Source organism: Meles meles, chromosome 19, assembly GCF_922984935.1.
Source record: "Meles meles chromosome 19, mMelMel3.1 paternal haplotype, whole genome shotgun sequence".
NCBI lineage: Eukaryota > Metazoa > Chordata > Mammalia > Carnivora > Mustelidae > Meles > Meles meles.
Window position 1 is genome coordinate 50,222,212 of NC_060084.1, and position 21,557 is coordinate 50,243,768.

The following is a 21,557-nucleotide window of genomic DNA, read 5'->3' on the forward strand; positions in this document are numbered from 1 at the left end:
CTGTAGGTTAACTAGCTGGAATTAAAATAAAAACGTAAATATATACTGTTTAAATGTTAGCACGGACTCTCTTTCGGGGTTGGAGACGTGGCTGTAGGCAAGCTAGTTGGGACTTTAAAGCAATCGTGATAAAACAAATACTCTAAGCTTTATCTTGTGCCACCTCGTCCAGGCAGGACCCGCTGATTGCTTCCTTGCCCTCTCCAGCCTCATAGGAGATCATCTTGTCTGTACCTCAGCCTGAGATGTTTGCGCCAGAGAATAAGCCACTCGTTACCTCCTACTGCGCCTGGCTGGGTCTACGTGAGTCTCCCTTTCCACCTTGCTGCTAGTGAACGGAGCCACCGTATTTCTTTCCTTCACTTGGGACGCCCCCGTATTCATCTGGCTTGCCCCCACGTTTCAATCTGGTCTCTGCTCAAACGTCACCTCCTCAGAGAAGCCTTCTGGAACCATCTCTGTCCGGTCCAGCCTTATTTTGCTCCGCAGCGCTCCTATTAACGTGTTCATTTGTTTAGCTATGTGGGGTCTGTCTTCTCTTGGAGAAAGTGAGCTTCACGGGGGCAGGGACAAGCCTCCAGGACAGCTGTACGTTCTGATCTCCGTTTTACAGGTCGGAAAACCAGAACGAGGCCGGGCACGGAGAGGGTTTTCATGGTTCAAGTACTGTTCCTTGAATGAATGCTTGTCCCGCGTGTAAAGCGGCAAGGAGTGCGCCACAGCGGCTCCTGGTGGCGAGCGGGAAACTCGTTTCGCGAAAGTCGGTCGGCTTGGCTGTCCAATTTCCTACCAGATCTTCATGTAGTCTGGGAATTATGTACTGATGCTAGAACTTAACTCCATTTCACGGGCAAACACAAGGTATTTTTTATGGTGTCTTTTTGAACTTCCGCATTTTTATTTCCAAAGTTCTTTTTAAAAAATTTTTAAAAAGATTTTTGTTTATTTATTTGACAGACAGATCACAAGTAGGCAGAGAGAGGGGGGAAGCAGGCTCCTGCTGAGCTGAGAACCGATGCGGGGCTCGATCCTAGGATCCTAGGATCCTGGGATCATGACCTGAGCCAAAGGCAGAGGCTTTAACCCACTGAGCCACCCGGCGCCCCTATTTCCAAAGTTCTTTAAAACGTTGTTGAGACGTAGGCATAACTTACACCCTTTCCTAAAACCCACAAATCCCAAGTGCAAAACTCCTCGTCATCAGCTCCCCAGGGAAAGGGGTAAAACATGACAAGCTCCAGCCTTTTCCCAGGAGGTGGCCCCCTCGAGTCCCTCGCCCCTGGACCATCATTATCTTAGAATCTTTTTTTTTTTTTTTAACTTTATTTATTTGAGACAGTGAGAGAGGGAACACGGGCAAGGGGAGAGGGAGAAGCAGGCTTCCCACCAAGCAGGGAGCCCAACTCGGGGCTCCATCCCGGAACCCTGGATCATCTGAGCCAAAGGCAGACGGTTAATGACTGAGCCCCCCAGGAGTTCCAGTATCCCCGATTCTAACAGCAGAGGTGACTTTTGGCTGTTCTAGAACTTCCTACCAGTAGAATCACACGGTATGTGCTTCTTTGCGTCCGTCTGGCTTTTGTCATTTGCCATAATGTTCCTAAGATTCGTGCACGCCGCTGAGCGTGGGTAGAGATGGTTCATTTTCCCTGCTGGATGGTCTCCTCCTGTGTCAAGACACCGCAGTGAGATGGGCATTCTGGTTGCTTCTGGTTTGGGGTGGTTATCAGTTTTGCTCAGTGCGGTCACCACCGAGCAGCCCAGGCTGGATGGCATGAAGCAACAAAACTTTCTTTTCTCATAACCCTGGAGGCAAGAAGTCCTACCTCAAGGAGCCAGCAGGCTTGGTTTCTTCTGCAGCCTCTCTCCTGGGCTCAGGGATGGCTGTTTTCTCCCTGCGGCCTCGCACGGGGCTTTCCTCTGCGAGCGTGTTTACTAATCTCTTCATACAAGGACGCCAGTCACGCGGGATTAGGGCCCACCCTAATGACCTCATTTTCACCGAATTACCTCTGTAAAAGGCCTGTGTCCAAATTAGGTCACATTCTGAGGCCCTGGGGTGGGGGTTGGGTCTTTGACACAGAACAGGGAGGGGACACAAATCAGCCCATCAGAGAGACAATTATGTTAAAGCTGCTATGAACATCTTCCCCCCTTTTTAAAAAAAGATTTTATTTATTTATTTGACAAAGAGAGAGAGCACAAGCAGGGGGAGCAGCAGGCAGAAAGAGAGGGAGAAGCTGACTTGTCCTGGAGCAGGGAGCCCGATCCCAGGACCCTGGGATCATAGCCTGAGCCCAAACCAGCTACCCAGGCGTCCCGCTGCTATGAACATTCTCATAGGTGACATGTTGTTTGGTGAATGTGTGCACGCGTTTCTGTTGGGTCGATCCTGACGAGTGTGTTTGCTGGCGCCTAGGGTGAGTGTTCGGGTCCAACCACAGCCGAAATTGCCCAGAGGTTACCCCACAGTGGCCGCGGCATTTTGTATCCCCCTCCAGCGGTGGGCAAGGGTCCCCGCGGCTGCACACGCTCTTCACCAGCACTTGACCTTGTCAAGTCTTTCATATGAGACATTCTTTTGTGGGTAGACACAAAGTGTTATTTGCATGGTTTCAGTATATCCTGAATTTTCCAGGGAGTCCCCTACTTGCGTCAAGGGAAAATTGTACTATGTTGTGTTCAGAAATCAACCGAAGGTGATGCATCGTTCTGGATCGTCACGTCACCCCTGCAACCCCGCTCCTGATGTCAAAGTCACAGTCGAGGAGATCACCACAGCCACCAGCTGCGGTATTCCAGGGTCCCCGGGAAGACACGCACAGGAAGACTGAGCCGCACACGCGCCTGCGCATGCGCTCAGCCCATTTCCGAAATCTCAGCTACGCGCAAAAGGATGTTTCATGAGCAAGCATTCCAATACCCAAGCGTATTCGTTGTAAGAGCTGAAAGCGTTTAACGACTTCTTGACGATTTCCAGGGTTCACGTGTGTTGCTTTATTATAAATTTCTTCCCTTCGATTTCTGTAATTTCTCCTTTATGGTAAATTTAGGTACTAAATTATACTAAAAATGATGTGTATAGGGGTGCCTGGTTGCCTCAGTCGGAAGAGCATGCGACTCTTGGTCTTGGGGTCGTGTGTTTGAGCCCCAGGTTGGGGGTAGGGTTTATTTAAGGTAAAAAAGAAAAAGATTGGGATGCCTGGGTGGCTCAGTCAGTGAAGCATCGACCTTCTGCTCACGTCAAGATCCTGAGGTCCTGGGATGGAGCCCTGAATCCAGCTCTCTGCTCAACGGGTAGTCTGCTTCTCCTTCTCCCTCTGCCCCTCTCCCTGCCTCATTCCCCGTCTTTCAAAAGGATGACTAAAATCTTAAAAAAAAAAAAAAAAAAGATGTATGTAGGTAGGACATACTATGTAGGCACTTCATTTAGGAGAAAGTGGTACTCCTCCCATTTAGGGGGGAGTACAAGGGGTATTTTGCAAGGAGTTTGTGTCATAAAGCATATTTGGGATAGGATGGAGTTGGGTCCTGCTGGTCTAATGGGTTGGGGACACCGAAGCTCTGGGAGAACCAGGTTGCTCTAGTGATTCCATATGTATTGAGAACTACTGTGGCCTTGTGCTGGATGGTGCTGGGGACTCAGTGGTGACAGCAAAAACCCCAACCCTGCCCCTGGGGCAGTGAGGACCAGAGTGGGCAGGACTGGGAAGTGAGAATCGGCGGGGGGGGGGGGGGGGGGGGGGGGGATGGGGACAGCCCAGAGTTGCATCCGGCCTAGCGGGGGGTCAAGGAGGGTTTCCTGGGGGAGGTGACCTTAGCGCTGAGCCTGGTGGAAGAGGTTTCCAAGCAGGAGGACTAGCCTGTGCCACGGCCCAGGACCCAAAACATTGTTCTGTGGGCCTGGAGCAACATTCCTTAAGATTGATTCCCTGGGATCCTTCCGGTGTGCAGGGCTCTACGGAGGGCTGGGCCACGTGAAGGCTTGCAAGACCCTGGGACTAGGTTCCAATCCTGGCCCTGCCGCCGCTGTTGCCAAGATGCCTTCACCAGGAACCTGAGAATGGGACCATGTCTGGAATAAGGGCCTTTGCTGGTGAACTTCAATTAGGGATCTTGAGAAGTGATCATCCTGCATCAGGGAGGCCCTACACCCCACGACTGGTATCCCTGGAAGAGACAGAAAAGGAGGAGACACAGAGCCACGGAGAGGAAGGCCACGTGAAGACCCAGGCAGAGATGGGAGTGATGCGTGTAGCGGCTGAGAAGGGCCTGGGACAGATCCCAGCTCAGAGCCTCTGGAAGGGGCAAGTTTGCCCACACTTTGATTTCGGACTTGTGGCTTCTGGAACTGTGGAGAGATACACTTCTGCTATTTTAATTAAAAAAAAATTTATTTGACACAGGGCGCCTGGGTGGCTCAGTTGGTTGAGTGACTGCCTTCAGCTCAGGTCATGAACCTGGAGTCCTGGGATCGAGTCCCACATCAGGCTTTCTGCTCGCCAGGGAGTCTGCTTCTCCCCCTGATCTCTTTCCTCTCATGTTCTCTCTCTCTCTCTCAAATAAATGAATAAAATCTTTAAAAAAATTTATTTGACACAGAGATAGAGAGTACGAGTAGGCAGAATGGCAGGCAGAGGGAGAGGGAGAAGCAGGCTCTCCGCTGAGCTGGGAGCCTGACGCGGGGCTCGATCCCAGGACCCTGAGATCATGATCTGAGCGGAAGGCAGAGGCTTAACCCACTGAACCATTCAGGTGCCCCATTTCTAAATTTTTAAAAACATTTTATTTATTCATTTTATTTATTTATTTAAGAGAGAGAGAGAGAGAGAGCGCAAGTGTGCGTGCTCACGTGGGTGGGGGAGGGGAAGGTGCAGAGTGGGAGCGGGGAGAATCTCTAAGCCTCTAAGCGGACTCCCCGCTGAGCGCGGACAGGATGGATCCCAGGACTCTGAGATCATGACCTGAGCCCAGACCAAGAGTCCAGTGTTTCACCCACTGGGCCCCCTCCTGCCCACCCCCGCTGAGTGCCCCACTTATGCTGGTGTAAGTCATATAGTTTGTGGTTGTTGGTTACTACCAAGCGGCTGTGACTCACTGTGCAGGGGAGCCTCAGCGAGCCTGTCTTCCTCTCTGTAAAATGGGCATCAACAAGGCCTATCAGACCGTGAGGTAGATGCAAAGGAAGCAGCCCTTTAACCAATAAGGCAGCAAACGTCTGAGACTGTGGCCTGTCGCCAGAGGCCAGGGTCTGGCCAGGGTGTTTCAGGTAATAATAAGACAGTTAAGGGGCGCCTGGGTGGCTTAGTGGGTTAAGTGACTGATTCTTGGTTTCGGCTCAGGTTGTGATCTTGGGGTCATGAGATCGTACCGCATTGGGCTCGGTGCTCAGGGCAGAGTCCAGAGTCCCCTTGGAGTTTCTCTCTCCTTCTCCCTCTGCCCCCCATCCCCTCTTCCCCCGTCTGTCTCTCCCTCTCAAATAAATAAATCTTAAAAAAAAAAAGAGTAACGTTAAGCGTACCCACTGTGTGCCAGACACTGTTCTAAGAGCCTTTTGCTGCCATTGAACAACACACATTTATTCTCTTACAGCTCTGGGGGTCCAAGATACAGAAGCAACCTCCCTGGGCCAAAATCAGGGTGTCAGCATGGACACACTCCCTGGGGAGGCTCTAAGGGAGAATCTGTCCCCTGACCTTTTTGAAACTTTTCCCAGCTGCATTCTTCGCATTCCTTGGCTTGTGGGTCCTTCCCACATCTTCAGTGGCGGCCACATGATACGTTGCCCCTCCCTCTGCTTCCCTTTTATAAGGACTCTTGGGATTACAGTGGGCTCCTCCAAATGGTCCAGGACCTTCGCCTTATTTCAAGATTATTATTTTTTTTAACATTACAACACAGATGCAACCAAAGATGGGATCTTATTGTACTTTTCAGCATCCCTCTTTCATTCCACCCCCACAAGCAACAGATATATGCGTATATGCATGTGTGTGAAAATGCCACTTTTTAGCCAGGGAAAGGTGACTCCGACTACATAACCCTTGGGCCATCGAACTGGGAAAGACTGAAAGTGTTAAAACACTGTGTCAGCGAGGCTGTGGGGAAACACGCACTCTGGCCTCGTTTGGGTGAATGGAAGTCAAGAGGTGGCTGTCCTGCAACGCAAATGGAGTGAGAGCCTCTAGATGCCTCGTCCAACAGAGCCAGCGCTCTGTCCAATACCCTGGGAGGTGCTCTTGTCTTATACTTTTTTTCACTCTCTGTTTCGAGAGGGCTTCCGACTTTGTAGACACTTCAGGCCCTAAACTACCTGCATCCGCCATGGTTTATTTTTACTGAAACGTCATAATGTAAATTAACTTTTGATCTGGGAATTTGTCTACCTAGAAGTCATAATAATGGTCTCCATGTATTGAGAACTTAACAATTTCTCAGGCCTCACGCCAAGCACTTTCTGTGTTTTTATTCATTAATCCACTCACTTCTGCACTACAGACCCAGTAGGGAGGTGTTATGGTATCTCCTTCACAGATGAAGTTGAAGTCCAGAGAAGTTCCATATGTCGCTCAAGATCACATGGTTGGTAAGTGATAGATCTGAGATTCAAACCTGGGCCTTCTGGTTTCAGAGTCTGTGGTCTTAATCATGATATCAGGAGTCCTTTTTGAGCAAGCTTATGGGTCATGCACTTAAAAGATGTGTGCCCAGAGAAGTTCAGTGCAGCATTGTCGGCCATCTCCCCAATCTGGAAACAACTCAAAACATCCATGAGACCAGGCAGGGCAAATTATGGCCCATCTCTAGGAGGGAATATCACACAGAAGTTTCAAAGGTTGTCAACCATCCATTGTTTAAATAAAGATACATGATCTCAATGAAGTATATATGGTTTTTGTTTCATAAGAAGGGAGAAAATAGTAGTAACAAAGATTGATCCATTCATAAACACATTTTTTTTTGTGGGGAGGAGACAGCTTACTATGTATGAGTCCCTGTTGAAGGCCCTGGGATGTAGCAAGTTATAAAAAGAAGAGATACAGGGGAGGAGACAGGCAGAGAACAAGAGAAATAAGACACTAGGTAGTTTAGAGGGTGAATGGTAAAATGGAAAAATAGAGTGGGAAGAAGAAAAGGGATGGGAGGTTTTGCAACCTCCAGACAGGCGGCTTCAAGGAAGGCCTGTAAGTGGGGCTAACATCTGAGTAAAGACCTGAATCAGTAGATAGTGAACTTGGCAGGAATTTGGGGACTTCCAAAAAAATTCGGTTGTATATGTAGAAAATGTCTTTGAAAAGCTGTTAACAGTAACCTTATAAAGGGACCAGGGATTAGAAGGTGCTTCCACTCTTCCCGTTTTGAATCTCAAGATAAAATTGCCAGCAACCTCAGGGAATCCAGTCTGCCCACTTATAACTGTCAACGCTTTTTATTAATTGTAATGACAAGTTCATTACAACGAATTTTTGGTTAATGCATGTAACCCCCTGGCCTCTGTAACAAAATCCAGCTGGTCCCTCTCTGAGCTTCCTCCAGTCCCTGGAATGCAAGATGCTCACGCACCACAGGGCCTTTGCACAGGCCGTGTTGTCCGCCTGGACAGCCACCGCCTGTTACCCGGAGGCCTCTCTGTAAGGTATCTCCCCACATTTCTGTATCTGTTATTTCGTATTTACTTGTGCCTTCCCTCACCAGGGAAGGGATGGGGTTCGCCTTGCTCATCTCCTTTACGCCCTTCCTCCCCACGCACTGCACCTTCCCCCAGCCTGGCACTCAGTACAGATTTAGAGAATGCAGGAAAGATTCAATCGGTTGAAATTTTTAAGCTTCTACTCTAAGGTTTCACTGGCAGGAGCGTGAGGGATTCCCCAGCCACTCCCAGCACAATCTGGCAGGTCAGGCTTCCAGGACTCTTTGCCTCGTGCCTGGTCCTATTTATTGGAACCAGGAAAGAGAAAGCAGGTAAAGGCCGGAAAGAGGCTGTTGTCTCCTTTCCCTGGAAGGAGGTAATCTAGGCCAAACGAAGTTGAGCAAGCTTCCAGAGTACCCCTGCGGACCACCTAGACACACTCCCGCCTGCACTCGCGGGGGCGCGGCGCCTTTAAGGTTCCCGGAAACGGGCCGACAGGACCGGAAGTGACCCTCTTTAGTTCCCCTCTTCACGTGGTGCGGGCGGGAAGTGACGCGAGCGGCCCGGGAGCTGCGGACGCGGAGGCCGACGGAGTCGGAGTAGCGGACGCCGCGGGGTCTCCGGGACAGGTGACCCGGGGAGGGGGTCGGGAGCGCGCCCGGAGGGGGCGGGGCCTGGCGTTCCACGTGGAGGGGAGAGGGAGCGGGTGCAGGCGGGGCAGCGTACTCTGCGGGGGGCGGGGACAGGACGCCCACATGGGAAGCTGGAGGGGCCCCGCTGGGGCGGGACGTCGGCGGGTGGGCAGGATCCGGGCGGGCCGGGCTGTGGGTGGGGCCGGGGCGCGCGGCTGAAAAGTTGTGCCCGTGCTGGGGGCGGAGCCAGAGTGTGGCCCGGAGAGCCAGGGGGCGGGGCTGGGACTCTGGCCGAACGTGCTGGGGGCGGGGCCAGAAAGTTTTGCCTGAGCGTGGAGTGGCTCCAGATCGTCTGCCGTGACTTCCGAGGGTGGGGCCGGGGCCAAAAAGTTGTGGGTGGCAGGGGCGGAACCAGGGTGCTGGCGGGGCATGCTGAGGGTGGAGCCAGAAAGTTTTGCCGGGAGTCTGAGCGTCCGCGCGGAAGCTGAAGGCGGAGCCAGAACCTCGGCTGGGGGTAGTGGGGGCGGGGCTATAGTTTTACACGACGAGGCGGGGCTGGGAGGCAGGGGGCGTGACCGGGAGGTTGGCTGGGCAAGTTGGAGGCGGGGCCGGTGTAATAACGCGAGAGTAGGGGGCGTGTTCAGGCTGCAGCCGTGGGACCCAGGGGGCGGGGCCTAGGGGAGGACTGGGAAAGTCAGAAGCTGGGTCTGGTTAAAGAGGCGCGTGTGGGCGGGGTCAAAGGATTAGCTGGAAAGGCCGGGCGAGAAAGTTGTCCCTGGGGTGGGGCGGGGCCGTGGCCTTCCGGACCCGGTAGAGGCTGGAGCTTTTCCCTGCCAAGGCGCGCGCGGGTGGGGAAGTTTTGTCTGCGCCGGGGCGGGTAGAGTATTCCCTAGGTTGAGCCAAGCCCAGGAAGCCTCGCCAGTGGACACCGGGCCTGTTTTGGGAATCTTGGCGGGGTTGTTGGGGAGGCAGCGGTACCTTTCTCCGGACGTTGGAGGCGGGGCTAGGACAGCCCAGAAGGAGGCGTGGGTTTAAAGTGCTCTCGCAGGGTCGGGGCAACGTGTAGGGTTCGAGCTTGTTTTTGTGTGGGGTTATTTTGACCCGTTCCTGGGAAAGAGGTGGGTTTAGACGGCTCACGGGGATGGAGGGGCACCAGAGAGGGCAAAGAAAGGTGGGTCTAGAATCTTCTTGTACAGATGGGGAGCGGGAGATGTGTCTAAAGCACTCCGGAGCTGGAGGCCTGGGTTAAAACTCCCAGCACCGGGGTCTAGAGGCTGGGCCAGAATCTTCTTTTGGAAGGGAGCAGTGTTGGATGTTTCCTTAAGCTGTAGGGTGGGACCAGAGCTTTCCCAAGGTGGGTGCGACTCTAGGGTTTAAGTAGGGAATGGGCACAAATGTCCAGGAGGTGGTGGACTCTAGATTTCTCCGGGTAGGGGTCGGGCTGGCACAAGAAGAGGGAATGGTAGTGAGGACTAGAATTCTCTTGGGGATGCAGCTGGGGTTGTTCATGTGCATGTGTGTTGGGGAGGAGTCCCGGGTGTGGGTGAGACGTTAGCAGATTGGGGAGGCATTGGCCTTAGTCCTTTTGTTCCCTTTGCCTTCAGGAACCCCCAGTGCTGTGTCCAGATTCTGCAGGGAAGGTTGCTGGGACCCTGGCCCCACCTTGCCATTGGAATGGTGAGATGGAAAGTGGGCTCTCTAGAATCTATGCTTTGGGTCAGGGGCTTGGGAGGAAGGGACCCAGGACTCAGACCCTGGATCCAATGGCACTGGGTTGGGTATGGGTTTTTCTTACTGTCTCTCAGCTGTCTCCTTCTCTCAGTCAGCCACACTGGATCTGAAATCGAAGGAGGAGAAGGATGCTGAGTTGGACAAGAGGATCGAGGCTCTTCGGCGAAAGAATGAGGCCCTCATCCGGCGCTACCAGGTGCCCTAGCCCTGCCCTGGGAGACCCCATCCCCTCTCCTCCCCGCAGTGAGTTTCCCTCACCTCTCCCTTCAAATCTTTTCATGGCTCCCCATCACTCTCAGGATAAAAGCCAAAGACCTTAGTCTGCCATTCCTTCTTTCATTCCATCGTTCCATCGTTCATGCAGGAATACTTACGGGGCCTTCACTGCCAGGCTCTAGGCTGAGTGTGGCCGGACACATAGCTGTGACTGAGACAGCCATGAGGTCATTTCAGACTTCACAGTCCAGGGTTCAAAGTCCAGTAGGAGCACCGGCTGTTCTCAGGCAGTGATGACCTGTAGTAGGCTGGGTTGAACTGCAGGAGTTTAGAGGTCAGGCGGGAGCCAAAGGGGGCTCTTCACTCAGTGTGGGGGATACTTGGGAGGGCTTCCTGGAGGAGGAGATTCTGAGACCCGAAGGGTGAGTTAGCCAGCTGGAAAGAAGAGCCGAACATGTTTCAGGCAGAGGGAACAGTTTATGTAGAAACTCAGAGCTTAAGGTTGGAAGGTCAGTGGAGGGACATTGACCCTGGCAGCCAGACTGGGAGTTTGGACTTTCTCTTGAGGACACCAGGGAGCCCTGGAGGGCTTTGGAGCAGGAGTGGGATCAGGTCAGAGTAGCCTTTTAGGAAGAGCTCCCTGGCTGCTGTGTGGTGTTGGTTGGGAGGAGGGGATACCAGAGCCCAGAGAGCAAGGAGGAAGGAGAGGAGGTGCCGGGCATGGGACAGGGCTGTTGGGAGGGCTCAGAGACAGGCTGTGAGGAGCGAGAGGCCACAGTACAGTGCCGCCCAGATCTTTGTCAGAAGTGCCAGGGTGGTTGGTGGGGCTCTTCCTGAAAAGAGGCCTGAGAAGAAGAATGGGTTTCATTTATTCATTTTTCATGCATTCATTCGTTTACTTTAAAAAAAAAAAAAGAAGAAGAAGCATATTGAGTTTTTGTTGCGTGTCACGGATGATTCTAGGTTTGGGGTATACATCAGTGAACAAAAGAGCTAGATACGCCTGTCCTCAGGCAGCATCTGTTGGAGGGGGGAAGGCAGACAATAGGCAAAATACATGTAATGCCGGGTAGTGAACAGGAGAAGGGCCAGGAGAATGGTAGGGGAGGTCAGGGAAGGCTTCTCTGAGAAGGGGACATTTCAGGAGCAGAAACCTGAAAGAGGTGAGGGACTAAACGCTCTCTGGGTTAAGAGTGTTCCCAGCAGAGGGGGGCAGTAGGTGCAAAGGCCCTCAGGCAGGTCTGAGCCTGGTATGTTCTAGGAACAGTGAGAAGGGCAGGGTGAGTGAGGGGGAGAAGAAGGGGGAAAGGGTGGGTGATGAGGTCAAGGTGGTCATGAGGCCGGACCCTGTAGGGCCCCATAGGCTGTGGGGACGCCTTTGGCTCATACTCAGAGACGGGTACCCCAGGAGGCTTCTGAGCTGGAGAATAGCGTGGTGTGGTGGTGGTAGGGAAGATGCTCAACTGACCAGCGTTCCTGTCAAGCTCAGGAGAGAGGCCTAGGTGGGGACTAGTCTTGGGGAGAGTTCAGGGGGCTGTGCGAATGCAGCTGGCACCAGTACCTCTGACACTGCTCCTGCTGTTTGGTTCTAGGAAATCGAGGAGGACCGGAAAAAAGCTGAACTCGAGGGAGTGGCTGTGACAGCTCCCCGGAAGGGCCGCTCCGTGGAGAAGGAGAACGTGGCGGTGGAGGCGGTGAGCTCCGCGCTGGGGTGGGGGACTCTTCAGGACAGAGAAGGGGCGAGCCTGAGAGCCCTCCCGTGCTGGCTGCCCCAGCCCTGGGGCTGGCCTCTGTTCTCACCGCTGCCCTCAGGGTTTGGGAGGTCCTGGTCTCCTCATCCCTGTGACTATACTTTTCCTCCCTTCCCTCCTCCAGGAGAAGAACTTGGGTCCCTCCCGGAAGTCTCCTGGGACCCCACGACCTCCAGGGGCCAGCAAGGGAGGCCGGACGCCCCCCCAGCAGGGAGGTCGGGCAGGCATGGGCCGGGCGACCCGCAGCTGGGAGGCCAGTTCTGGGGAGCAGCCTCGAGGAGGAGCTGGGGGCCGTGGCCGGAGGGGCCGGGCCAGGGGGTCCCCTCATCTCTCTGGAGCTGGAGATGCCTCAGCTGCCGACCGCAAATCCAAGGTAGAAGCCCAGGATAGGCCGGGGTCATCCGGCAGAGGCTCTTACTGTCTCGTTGCTCTTTGGTCCTACTCTCACGTGGACCAGTGTCTGTGTGTTTGTCTTTCTCAGCCTCTCCATTGGCTTTTTCAGTCCCCCCATCGGCTCATTCTTGCTCTCATTCCTCCCTCCCTCCCCCTGACGGGTGCTTCGTGCGCTCTCCCTGTTTTTTTTGTTTGTTTGTTTGTTTTTTTAAGATTTTATTTATTTATTTGACAGAGAGAGATCCAAAGTAGATAGAGAGGCAGGCAGAGAGGAAGAGAGAGAGGAGGAAGCAGGCTCCCTGCGGAGCAGAGAGCCCGATGCGGGACTCGATCCCAGGACCCTGAGATCATGACCTGAGCCGAAGGCAGTGACTTAACCCACTGAGCCACCCAGGCGCCCCGTCCCGGTTTTTTTTCTGTCTCCCCTGTGTTGCTCATTCTGGTGCAATATTTCCGTCCAGTTCATGTGCCCTCGCTCGCTCTCTTACTCTGTCCGTCTCGTGGCCAGATTTCTTCGTGGGGAACAGTGATGTACCTGCAACTGCCCTTCCTCCCAGCTGCGCGGGTCAGCCGGCTGGGAAACCGGCTAGCAGAGCGGCTCAGGGCCCACCGTGGACTTGGGGTTAACTTGGTTCGATTAATTCCCTGCCCTTGGGCAGTTCAGTTCCCCCTGGGAGCTTCTGAGTTCTCAGGAGAGTAATGAGAGTCAGGTTTCAAGGGTATTGCGAGCATTCTGGGATATCAGGCATTGAAGCTCTCTGGGGAAGCACTTGAAGAACATTACTTGCGGGTGTTTATGATTTGCACACGTTAAGCTGCTGTCCTTGAAAGACCTCAGGTGGCTTAGCCCAGGTGGATGTTTATTTCTCCCCCATGTGCCGAGCTGTGGGAATGCAAATGTCCTCTCTGGCAACTTGGCCATGTGCTCATCTAAAGTTCTGTTCCCATGGAAGAAAGGGAGAATGGATTGTGCGGTGGAGGGGGGGGCACCTCGCCACCTGCCAGGTTATTACTGCTGTTATGGACATCATTTCTGTGACAGCTGTAGGGTATTGTGGTCCCCGACTCCTTTTCCGGGTTCAGGGGTTCCCTAGAAAGATTGGCAGCTGAGATCTATTACAGTGGGAAACCGAGGGGAGGAGGCGGCGGGGACGACATCTGGAGGGGCTCGGATGCGGGCTCGGGAGCGAACTGGTCTGTTACAGCCACACCTTATGTGCCCTCAATTCCTCCAGTGTTGAATCCTGATGACAAAGGGCTGTCTACCAGGGACTCCCTGGGGACCACCTGCCTGGAGGGTTCCATAGGTCCCCTCTGCCTCGTACATAACCCAGTTCCAGACCCCAGCAGGAAGGCGGGCGCCCAGCACATGCCACACCATCGGCACAGACAGCCGAGGTGCTTTGAGCTCCCTTCATAGCTAACTGTTGCCCGGGAATGTGCCGGGAGCCGAATGCCCAGGTGCCATCCCGGAGCCGGCTTGGCGAGCAGGCCCGTCTGCAGAGAGCCTTGGACCTGCTGTGGTTGTTCCTCTGTGCGGATGCTGACACCCAGCGTCTCTGTCTCTGTGCCCTGCCTGCCTCCAGGAGTGGGAGGAGCGGCGCCGGCAGAATATCGAGAAGATGAATGAGGAGATGGAGAAGATAGCCGAGTATGAGCGCAACCAGCGGGTCAGTGCCCTGGGTGTCCCTGCGGCGGGGCGGAGCTGCCTGGGCCCTCGTGAGCCCTCCAACCCCTCCTCCCCCTGACTCCCTGTGCCCGCAGGAAGGTGTGCTGGAGCCCAACCCAGTGCGGAACTTCCTGGATGACCCCCGACGACGGAGCGGGCCCCTGGAGGAGCCTGAGCGGGACCGGCGGGAAGGCAGCCGCCGGCATGGGCGCAACTGGGGGGGCCCCGACTTCGAGCGGGTGCGCTGCGGCCTGGAGCAGGAACGGCAGGTGGGTGCCGGCAGCCGGGGCACCCTGGGTCGAGCCCCAGTCTGCCAACGGCCTGTCCTTCCTGCAGTGACCGTTGATGGGGTGGTGCCAGGGGCGGGGCGTGCCCGAGCGCCAAGCCCAGGGTGGCCAAGACAGCGGGTGGGGGAGCAGCCTCCCTCCCCTGTCTTTCAGCCCCCAATTGATGGTCCGTTCTTGTTGGGGCACCATCGTGCTTTCCTCTTTAGCTTTATGGAGCCTTTGGGCGACGTCCTCTCGGGATTGTCTGTAGTGTTTATGGGTCCTTTTGGGTGCTGGATGTGGACTTAGGTGCTAGGACTTTTTTTTTTCCTTTTTTTTTTTTTAAGATTTTATTTATTTGAGGGAGAGAGAGTGAGCGAGCAAGCACAAGTGGGGGGACGTGGTAGAGGGAGAAGGAGAAGAGACTCCCCGCTGAGCAGGGAGCCCGACGGGACTCGATCCCAGGACCCAGAGATCATGTCCTGAGCTGAAGGCAATGACTTTAATGACTGAGCCACTCAGGTGCCCACTGGGACTGTCTTAGGGCCAAGCTCCCGCCCTGATGAAATTGATTCTGGTGGGGGGGGGGGCGCTGTGTAAACCAACCTGCAGTGGGGTGTCAGGTAATGCGAAAGGTTGTGAAGACAACTCCAGCAGGGAGAGGGAGAGGGAGAGAGAGGGCGCTACTTGAGAGGGAGCGATCCGGGGCGGCCTCTGCACGGAGGTGCCTCGGGAGCTGACCTGGTTCCAGCCTCCAGCTGTCGCCCGTCGTGTTGGGCATGGCCCTACTGCTGAGTGCAGCAGGCACGTGGGGGAGAGGCTGGGATGGGCCAGCCTGGGGAATGGGGCCCTGACTGCCTGTCTGTGGGTGGGCAGGGCCGCCGGGCCGGCCTAGGCAGTGCTGGTGACATGACGCTGTCCATGACGGGCCGGGAGCGGTCAGAGTATCTGCGCTGGAAGCAGGAGAGGGAGAAGATTGACCAGGAGCGGCTGCAGAGACACCGCAAGCCCACTGGCCAGTGGCGGCGGGAGTGGGATGCCGAGAAGACCGACGGGATGTGAGTGTCCCCTCTGCTCGCCCCCGTTTGGCTCCTTGGCCTTGACCCCGACTTCCCTCCTCTGTCTCTGTCTCTGGCATCCCGGCTGGGCTTGGCTCCCCGGTGCAGGCTGCACTCAGTTCTGCTCCCCGTGGGTTCGTTCCGGGGTTCAGGCGGCAGCTGCTCTCCAGAGAAGTGCTGGCCATGGCGTTCGCAGGTGCGCAGGAGGGAGGGGGACACGCTCCCTGCCCTGTTGGCGACAGCGCCATTGCTGTGGCGGGAAACTAAGCTGATCTGGTTGGTGGTTTGGCTAAAGGCACGGATGGAAATTCTAAACAGGGAGGGTGTGAGGACGGGCGGCCGGTGATGAGACCTTCGAACTGCATGCCCGCCCCCCCAACCCACACCCTTCATCCGGGGGGCACTTTTATCCTTATCTGGCCACGTCCCCTTTCGGGCCCCAGGAAGCAGCCTGTTAGTCCACCTTCAGGCGAAGCTCTTCCTTGTGTCATTGACAGGAGGGCTGGTCCGCGGACCGAAGATTCAGCCAGCCGTCTGCTAGAGTTTATTTATTTATTTATTTATTTTATTTTTTATTTTTATTTGGGGGGCGTGTGGGGCAGAGGACGAGACAGAGTCCTCACGCAGACTCCCTGCGGAGTGCAAAGTCCCACGTGGGGCTCGATCCCATGACCCCAACGTCATGACGGGAGTGAACTCAAGAGTCGCACGCCCAGCTGACTGAGCCTCCCAGGCGCCCCTGCTGTTGTCGTCGTTATGCCGTGCTGCCTGCCCTGCTGCTCGGGAAGTTCTCATGCCGGCCCTGTTTGTTGCTGGCGCTGGCTGGACAGAGAGGCTGTTGGCTGTGTGCCCAGCGCGCGGAGCGTTCATTTCTGGATCAGGGCAGAGCTTGTGCAAGTGCGAGAAATTTTTGCACAGATACTGTAGCTGACTCTTTGGAGGCTGTTAGGGAGACCTTGTCAGGGCTCGTCCCTTGTGTCCCTGAGGCAGCTTGCAGCCAGGCCATTAGTGTGTGCGTGCTTTGATTTCCGTAGCTTTTTTATTTTTTTATTTTTTTTTTCCATTTTTTTTTTTTAAAGATTTTATTTATTTATTTGATAGAGATATAGTGAGAGAGCACAAGCAGGGGAGCAGCAGCCAGAAGGGGAAGCAGGCTCCCCACTGAGCAGGCAGCCCGATGTGGGGCTCGAATCCAGACCTTGGGATCATGATCTGAGCCGAAGGCGGGCACTTAACCAACTGAGCCACCCAGGCTCCCCAGCAAATGTTTTTTTTTTTTAAGATTTTGAGGAAGAGCGAGAGCATGCATGGCCAGGGGAGGGGCAGAGGGAGAGGGAGAAGCAGGCTCCCCACTGAGCAGGGAGCCCCACGCGGGGCTTGATCCTGGGGCCCCACCAGGATAGTGACCAGAGCTGAAGGCAGATGCTTAACGGACTGAGCCACATAGGTGCCCCGTCAGCAAATATTTATTGAGTCTCTTATCCGTGTCATGAAAGGTGATGGCCATACAGTGGTGAACAAAACACTTCTGCCTTCAGGGTACCTCGAGTCGAGTTGGAAAGGTGGACACTCGATCCAGTGGCAGGTCACAAAGAACAGCAAAGAATACGGAGAGGGATGGAGGCTCTTGTTTTAGACTTTGGTGATATATATAAACTAACATGTGATTATGTTAGGGGTTTAGGAGGGTCTGAGCTGAGGCCTGGAGGAGGTGAAGGTGCAGGCCACTGAAAAGTCTGGGGAAATGTCCCAGGAGCAGCAGGTGCAAAGGCCCTGAGGTGGAGCTCTGTGTGGTGGGAGACTCTGTTTAGCCGGGGAGATGGGAGACAGTGATAAGAACGGAGGCCAGACTGGAAGCTAGAGATCATGTACTTCCTAAAATTTTGTGGGGTTTTTTTGGGTCAAATACCGACTTTTTTCTGTTTGTCACTACAATGTCAAGTTTGCCTCTTGGCCCTCCCCTGATACTATCTGCCTTCTAATCAGTGACCTCCTCTGGTTGACCATCTCTCCTTCTATGATCTTGATTTTTGACGCCGGCCCCCATCTGTCTCCCTTATCTCTTCCCACCCCTCTTGCTCCCACTGTTCCCCCAGCTGCGTGCTCACCCCCTTTCTCTTTTTCCCAGGTTCAAGGATGGCCCAGCTGCTGCCCTCGAACCATCCCACCGCTATGGTGAGTGGGTGTCCTGGGGCCGGGGGGCAGCTGGCAGGGCCTGGCACAGGGGTTACTTTGTACCATGCCCCTGTCCCCGACTCCTCCTGGGTTCTGTTGCAGATGACCAGGCCTGGACACGGCCCCCCAAGCCCCCCACTTTCAGGGAGTTCCTGTCCCAGCACAAAGCTGAGGTCAGCCGCAGGAGGAGGAAGAGTAGCCGACCCCAGACCAAGGCAGCCCCTCGTGCCTACAGGTGGGGACACCCCTTCCTTTGTGTGCGCACAACCCCGCGCCCCCAGCAGGGCTGTCTGGCTCGATCCATGGTGGTTCTGACTCCTGCATGTCGGGGCATGTCTGTGCTGTCCCGTCCTTGTCTTTTCTCGGTGCTTGTCTCTCCATGGGTCTGGTTCTTGTTTCTGGGGAGTTCGGGCCCAGCTCTCCGCTTTACCTCCATCTCTCCCTTCATCTCCCTTCGCTCCTCTTCTGCCACCTGGCGCTCCTCCATCTGTCTGTCCCTGACCCCTGGGGACACCTCCCATTTCCTCCTCGGCTCGGCTCTCCCGTGTGCTGGCTTCACTCCTGGAAAGCTCTAGCCCCCTTGCGCCCTGAGTTGAATTTGGCAGCTTTTCTCCAGGGGAGGACCTGGAGGTGAGATGCCCCTTCTTCCCCGCCATCTGGGCCTCACCCCTTTCCTCTGTCCCCTCCAGTGACCATGATGACCGCTGGGAAACGAAGGAGGCAGTGTCCCCAGCCCCTGAGGCCCCCCAGCCCACTCCGCTTGAGGAGACGGCCCCTCAGGTAAGGCGGGCTCTCGTCGCGGGGGAGGGGGCGTGGGGGTGCTCGGGGCCCACCTCCTCTCCCCGACCTGCCTCGTGTTCCCCACAGCCGCTGGAGACCCCCGCTCCTCCTGCCCACCGGCCCCCTGAGGACGAGGGGGAGGAGGACGAGGGGGAGGATGAGGAGTGGGAAGATGTGAGTGAGGAGGAGGAGGAGGAAGAGGAGGTTGAGGAAGAAGAAGAAGAGGCTGATGAGGAGGAGGAAGAACCAGCCCCAGACCACCAACCCCGGGAGGTAGAGGCCACCAGAAGCCCTACGAGAAGCCGCACCGGAAGTCCCACCGGTGAGCAGGCTGACACAGAGCCGTCCAGGCCAGAGAAGCCCCCGCCACTGCCCCAGGCCCCTGCCACGCCTTCTAGCCCCTTTTCACCCCCTGGGGACCACCAGCCTGTGTCTGACTGGGGTGAAGAGATGGAGCTGAATTCTCCCCGGGATGCCCACCCGGCCGGTGCCCTGGCCCCGGGCGAGGCCTGGCCTTTTGGAAATGCATGAAACTAGCTGCTTGTGTGTGTGCACGCGTGCTCCGGGGGTGCACTGGCTGTGGGGACTGTCTGGGGCTGGGCCCCGGGACCCTGGGCGCCCCACTGCCCCGGTGGCTAGGGAGGACAGCCCATACCTGTCTCTGGAATGCCCCGTCCCCAATAAAGAGTTCATGTCCTCAAATGATACTCCCCAAGTGTGTCCTTGAACACCCCTCACTCTCCCAGGGCCTTCTCTCTCAGGGTGGGGGGAATTGGGAGGGGTGGGGACTTGACTGGGCCTCCTCCTTCCCCAGGAGGTGACCAGCCAGCCCCTGCCTCCCTGGAGAGTGGGCCCAGCCTCCCAGGAACCCAGAAAGCTGAGGAGGAAAGGTCTGACGCAGCTCCAGGTGGGGGAGCGGACGGGGCCCAACGGGGCCAGCTTCCTTCCTCTTTTTCTCCCTCTGGCGCCGAGGGGAGGGTTTGGGGAGAGTAGGACAGAGTGGAGCTGGGTACGTGGGCTGTGGGCGTAGCTGTGGACCTGGGGGTGAGGGTACAGTGCTAGGATCCTGAGAGACTGGGGCCAAGGTCAAGGGGGTGGAGCTAAATGGAGAATCTCAGTGCTAGGGGATTGAGTGGAGGGGTGAGGGGGGCTGTGAGGACGTGGAGCCGAGATGGGACTGGGATTTGGAGGCAGACGGGGTGTGGGGATGTCCTCTAAAAGTAATGGGGTGGGGCTAGGCCCAAGGGGGCGGGGCCGAGGGCCAAATTAGGAATTTAAATGGGAGAGGGGTAGAATTACGGATTTAGCTGCGGGCAGGATTGGCGTTGTGAGGTCCAACCACGCAGGATGAGTTAGAACAGAAACGCAGACCCCCAACGCAGACCCCCACGAGAATGTTGGGCGCGGGGCCTCTTCCGCCTCCATCAAGCTAGGTTGCCATCCAGGGACCTCCCCAGGAGCGGGGTTAGAGTTTGGGGCAGAGCCAAGGGAGATCTGGTCAGCACTCTTCGTGGGCAAGGACAGAGAGGGACAGGTCCAACAGGGTGGGCGTGATGGGAGTCAGTTTATGCCCGTGGGAGTGAGGGGGGCGGCGGCTGGGGTGCGCGAGGACAGAGTTTAGGGTGACTACAATGATTTCACTGATTGTAAACGGGGTTCTGTTGGGGTGCTAGCAGCTTGTGGGTCCCTTGCGAAGATGAGAGGAGTCCGAGACCCATAAACCACTTAGCACGGGGAGACTGCAGCCGGGCTCAGTTGGGATCAGAGGCAGAACTGGACGGGGCGGCGGTTGGGGCGGGGGAGGTGTCGGGTGGAGGGTGGGGGAGACGGGCCCTTCTGCTGACTGCCTCTTCTTTCTTCAGAGGCGGGCACCGAGGGCCAGGAAACCGCGGAGATCACCGACTTCCAGAGGGTGCGTTTCTGCAAGGTGGTGGCTGCCGCTCCGCCACCGGGGGCCGCCCGCTGACCGCGCCCGCCGACCGTGGCCTCCGCGCTCTGCACTAACCTCCTGCCGCCTTGCGCCTCTGTCCTCTGCTTCCGTCACACTCCCGCCAGAAGAGGGTTAAATGTAAGGGGGGCGGAGCCAGGGACCGTGAACGGGGTGGGGCCAGGGCAATAGTCCAGTCTCACGCTTGGGGGGCGCCGTGGCACCGGGAGGGCTGAGACGCCCCCGAATCACCCACCTAATGGAAGCCATGGGGTAATAGATGCCGGTCCCCAGGCCTAGATTGCTGCCTCCCGGTTTACATCTGGGGCCTGGCAGATAGCCGGTGACTCTTCCACTGGACTCGGAATTACCGGGCCACCGGCCCCGTCGCCTATTAAACGCAGTGCTTCCGCTAACCTTTGAACTGTGTTTCTGGCAGGGCAGGCTGGGTTGCTATGCTTGGCGGGCTTTTCCGTGGCGGAAGAGGCGGGAGGAAGGGGGTCTTCCTTTCTCCACCCCCCTGATACGTCTTCCCTCCCCTCCCCTCCTCCCGCAGGCCTCCCCGAATTCCTGAAGACGCTGCTGGGAGGGGACTGAAGCTTCCCCGCCTTGATGGGGTGGGGGCGGCAGGAGGGGGTTAGTCTGGATTCCCAGGCTGCGCTCTCTCCTCCCCGGAGACCGCTCTGAATCCCGTGACTTTAGGGAGAGGGAGAAATAGAGGGTGGTGGGGAGGAGTTGGGGAAGGGGCGTGATTGGGTTGTGGGGCCCAGCTGGGGCTTCGGGGGTGTTTAGGCCTCAGGACACTAAGTACCGAGGAGGTCCCGCCGGGGGCGTGGTTAGGATGCCGGCGCGGGGCCAGAATTCTGGCAGAAGGAGTTAGAGAGCAGGATGGCCTTAGATGTGGAATGGAGCGGCGAGAGCCGGTTTAGATGGGCGTTCCTAATGCGGGTGTGGGGTGCATCCCTCGGTCGGGGGCGTGTTCAAGTCAGGTGCTAGAACTAGTGGAGTGAGGCGGAGGAAAGGGGTGGAGCCTGGAAAAGAGAGCGTGAGTCCAGGGAGAGAAGAGGATGGCTTCGAATGCTAGATTCGAGTCCGATTCGGAGAAAGGCAAGTTAGCGGAGCGGGCCTGCGGCTAAGAACGGGGGCGCTTTGTGAGGCTTGAACCTCGCAAGGCCGTGGAGCCCGGAGGCGGGGCTGGATGCCTGGGAGAAGTCTGAATCCCGAAAGGGGACGGGATTAGGGCTGGGGGAGGAGGCCAGAAGGGGGAGGGCGGGGCTAGGCTCTGGGCGGGCTCGCAGGTAAGAGGTGTGGGCATCACACCGAAGCCTG

The 21,557-nt window shown here is 56.2% G+C and overlaps 1 protein-coding gene across 10 annotated transcripts; it reads left to right on the forward strand.

The window, feature by feature from the left end:
- The first annotated feature begins 8,181 nt into the window (after positions 1–8,181).
- CCDC9 (coiled-coil domain containing 9) lies at positions 8,182–21,465 on the forward strand. Of its 10 annotated transcripts, XM_045988959.1 has the most exons (15): positions 8,182–8,259; positions 9,867–9,939; positions 10,085–10,189; positions 11,802–11,903; positions 12,085–12,333; positions 13,940–14,023; positions 14,118–14,291; positions 15,165–15,346; positions 17,475–17,521; positions 17,624–17,756; positions 18,211–18,301; positions 18,389–18,623; positions 19,116–19,208; positions 20,164–20,213; positions 20,785–21,465. In XM_045988959.1, exons 2-15 carry the CDS (start codon positions 9,937–9,939, stop codon positions 20,800–20,802), a joined length of 1,566 nt encoding a protein of 521 aa, XP_045844915.1. In that variant the 5' UTR covers positions 8,182–8,259; positions 9,867–9,936; the 3' UTR covers positions 20,803–21,465. The 10 variants fall into 10 exon arrangements, with proteins under 10 accessions (XP_045844915.1, XP_045844914.1, XP_045844908.1 ...); XM_045988958.1 differs by lacking the exons at positions 19,116–19,208; positions 20,164–20,213; positions 20,785–21,465 and having other exon boundaries at positions 18,389–18,991; XM_045988952.1 differs by lacking the exons at positions 19,116–19,208; positions 20,164–20,213; positions 20,785–21,465 and having other exon boundaries at positions 18,211–18,992.
- Positions 21,466–21,557: the final 92 nt, after the last annotated feature.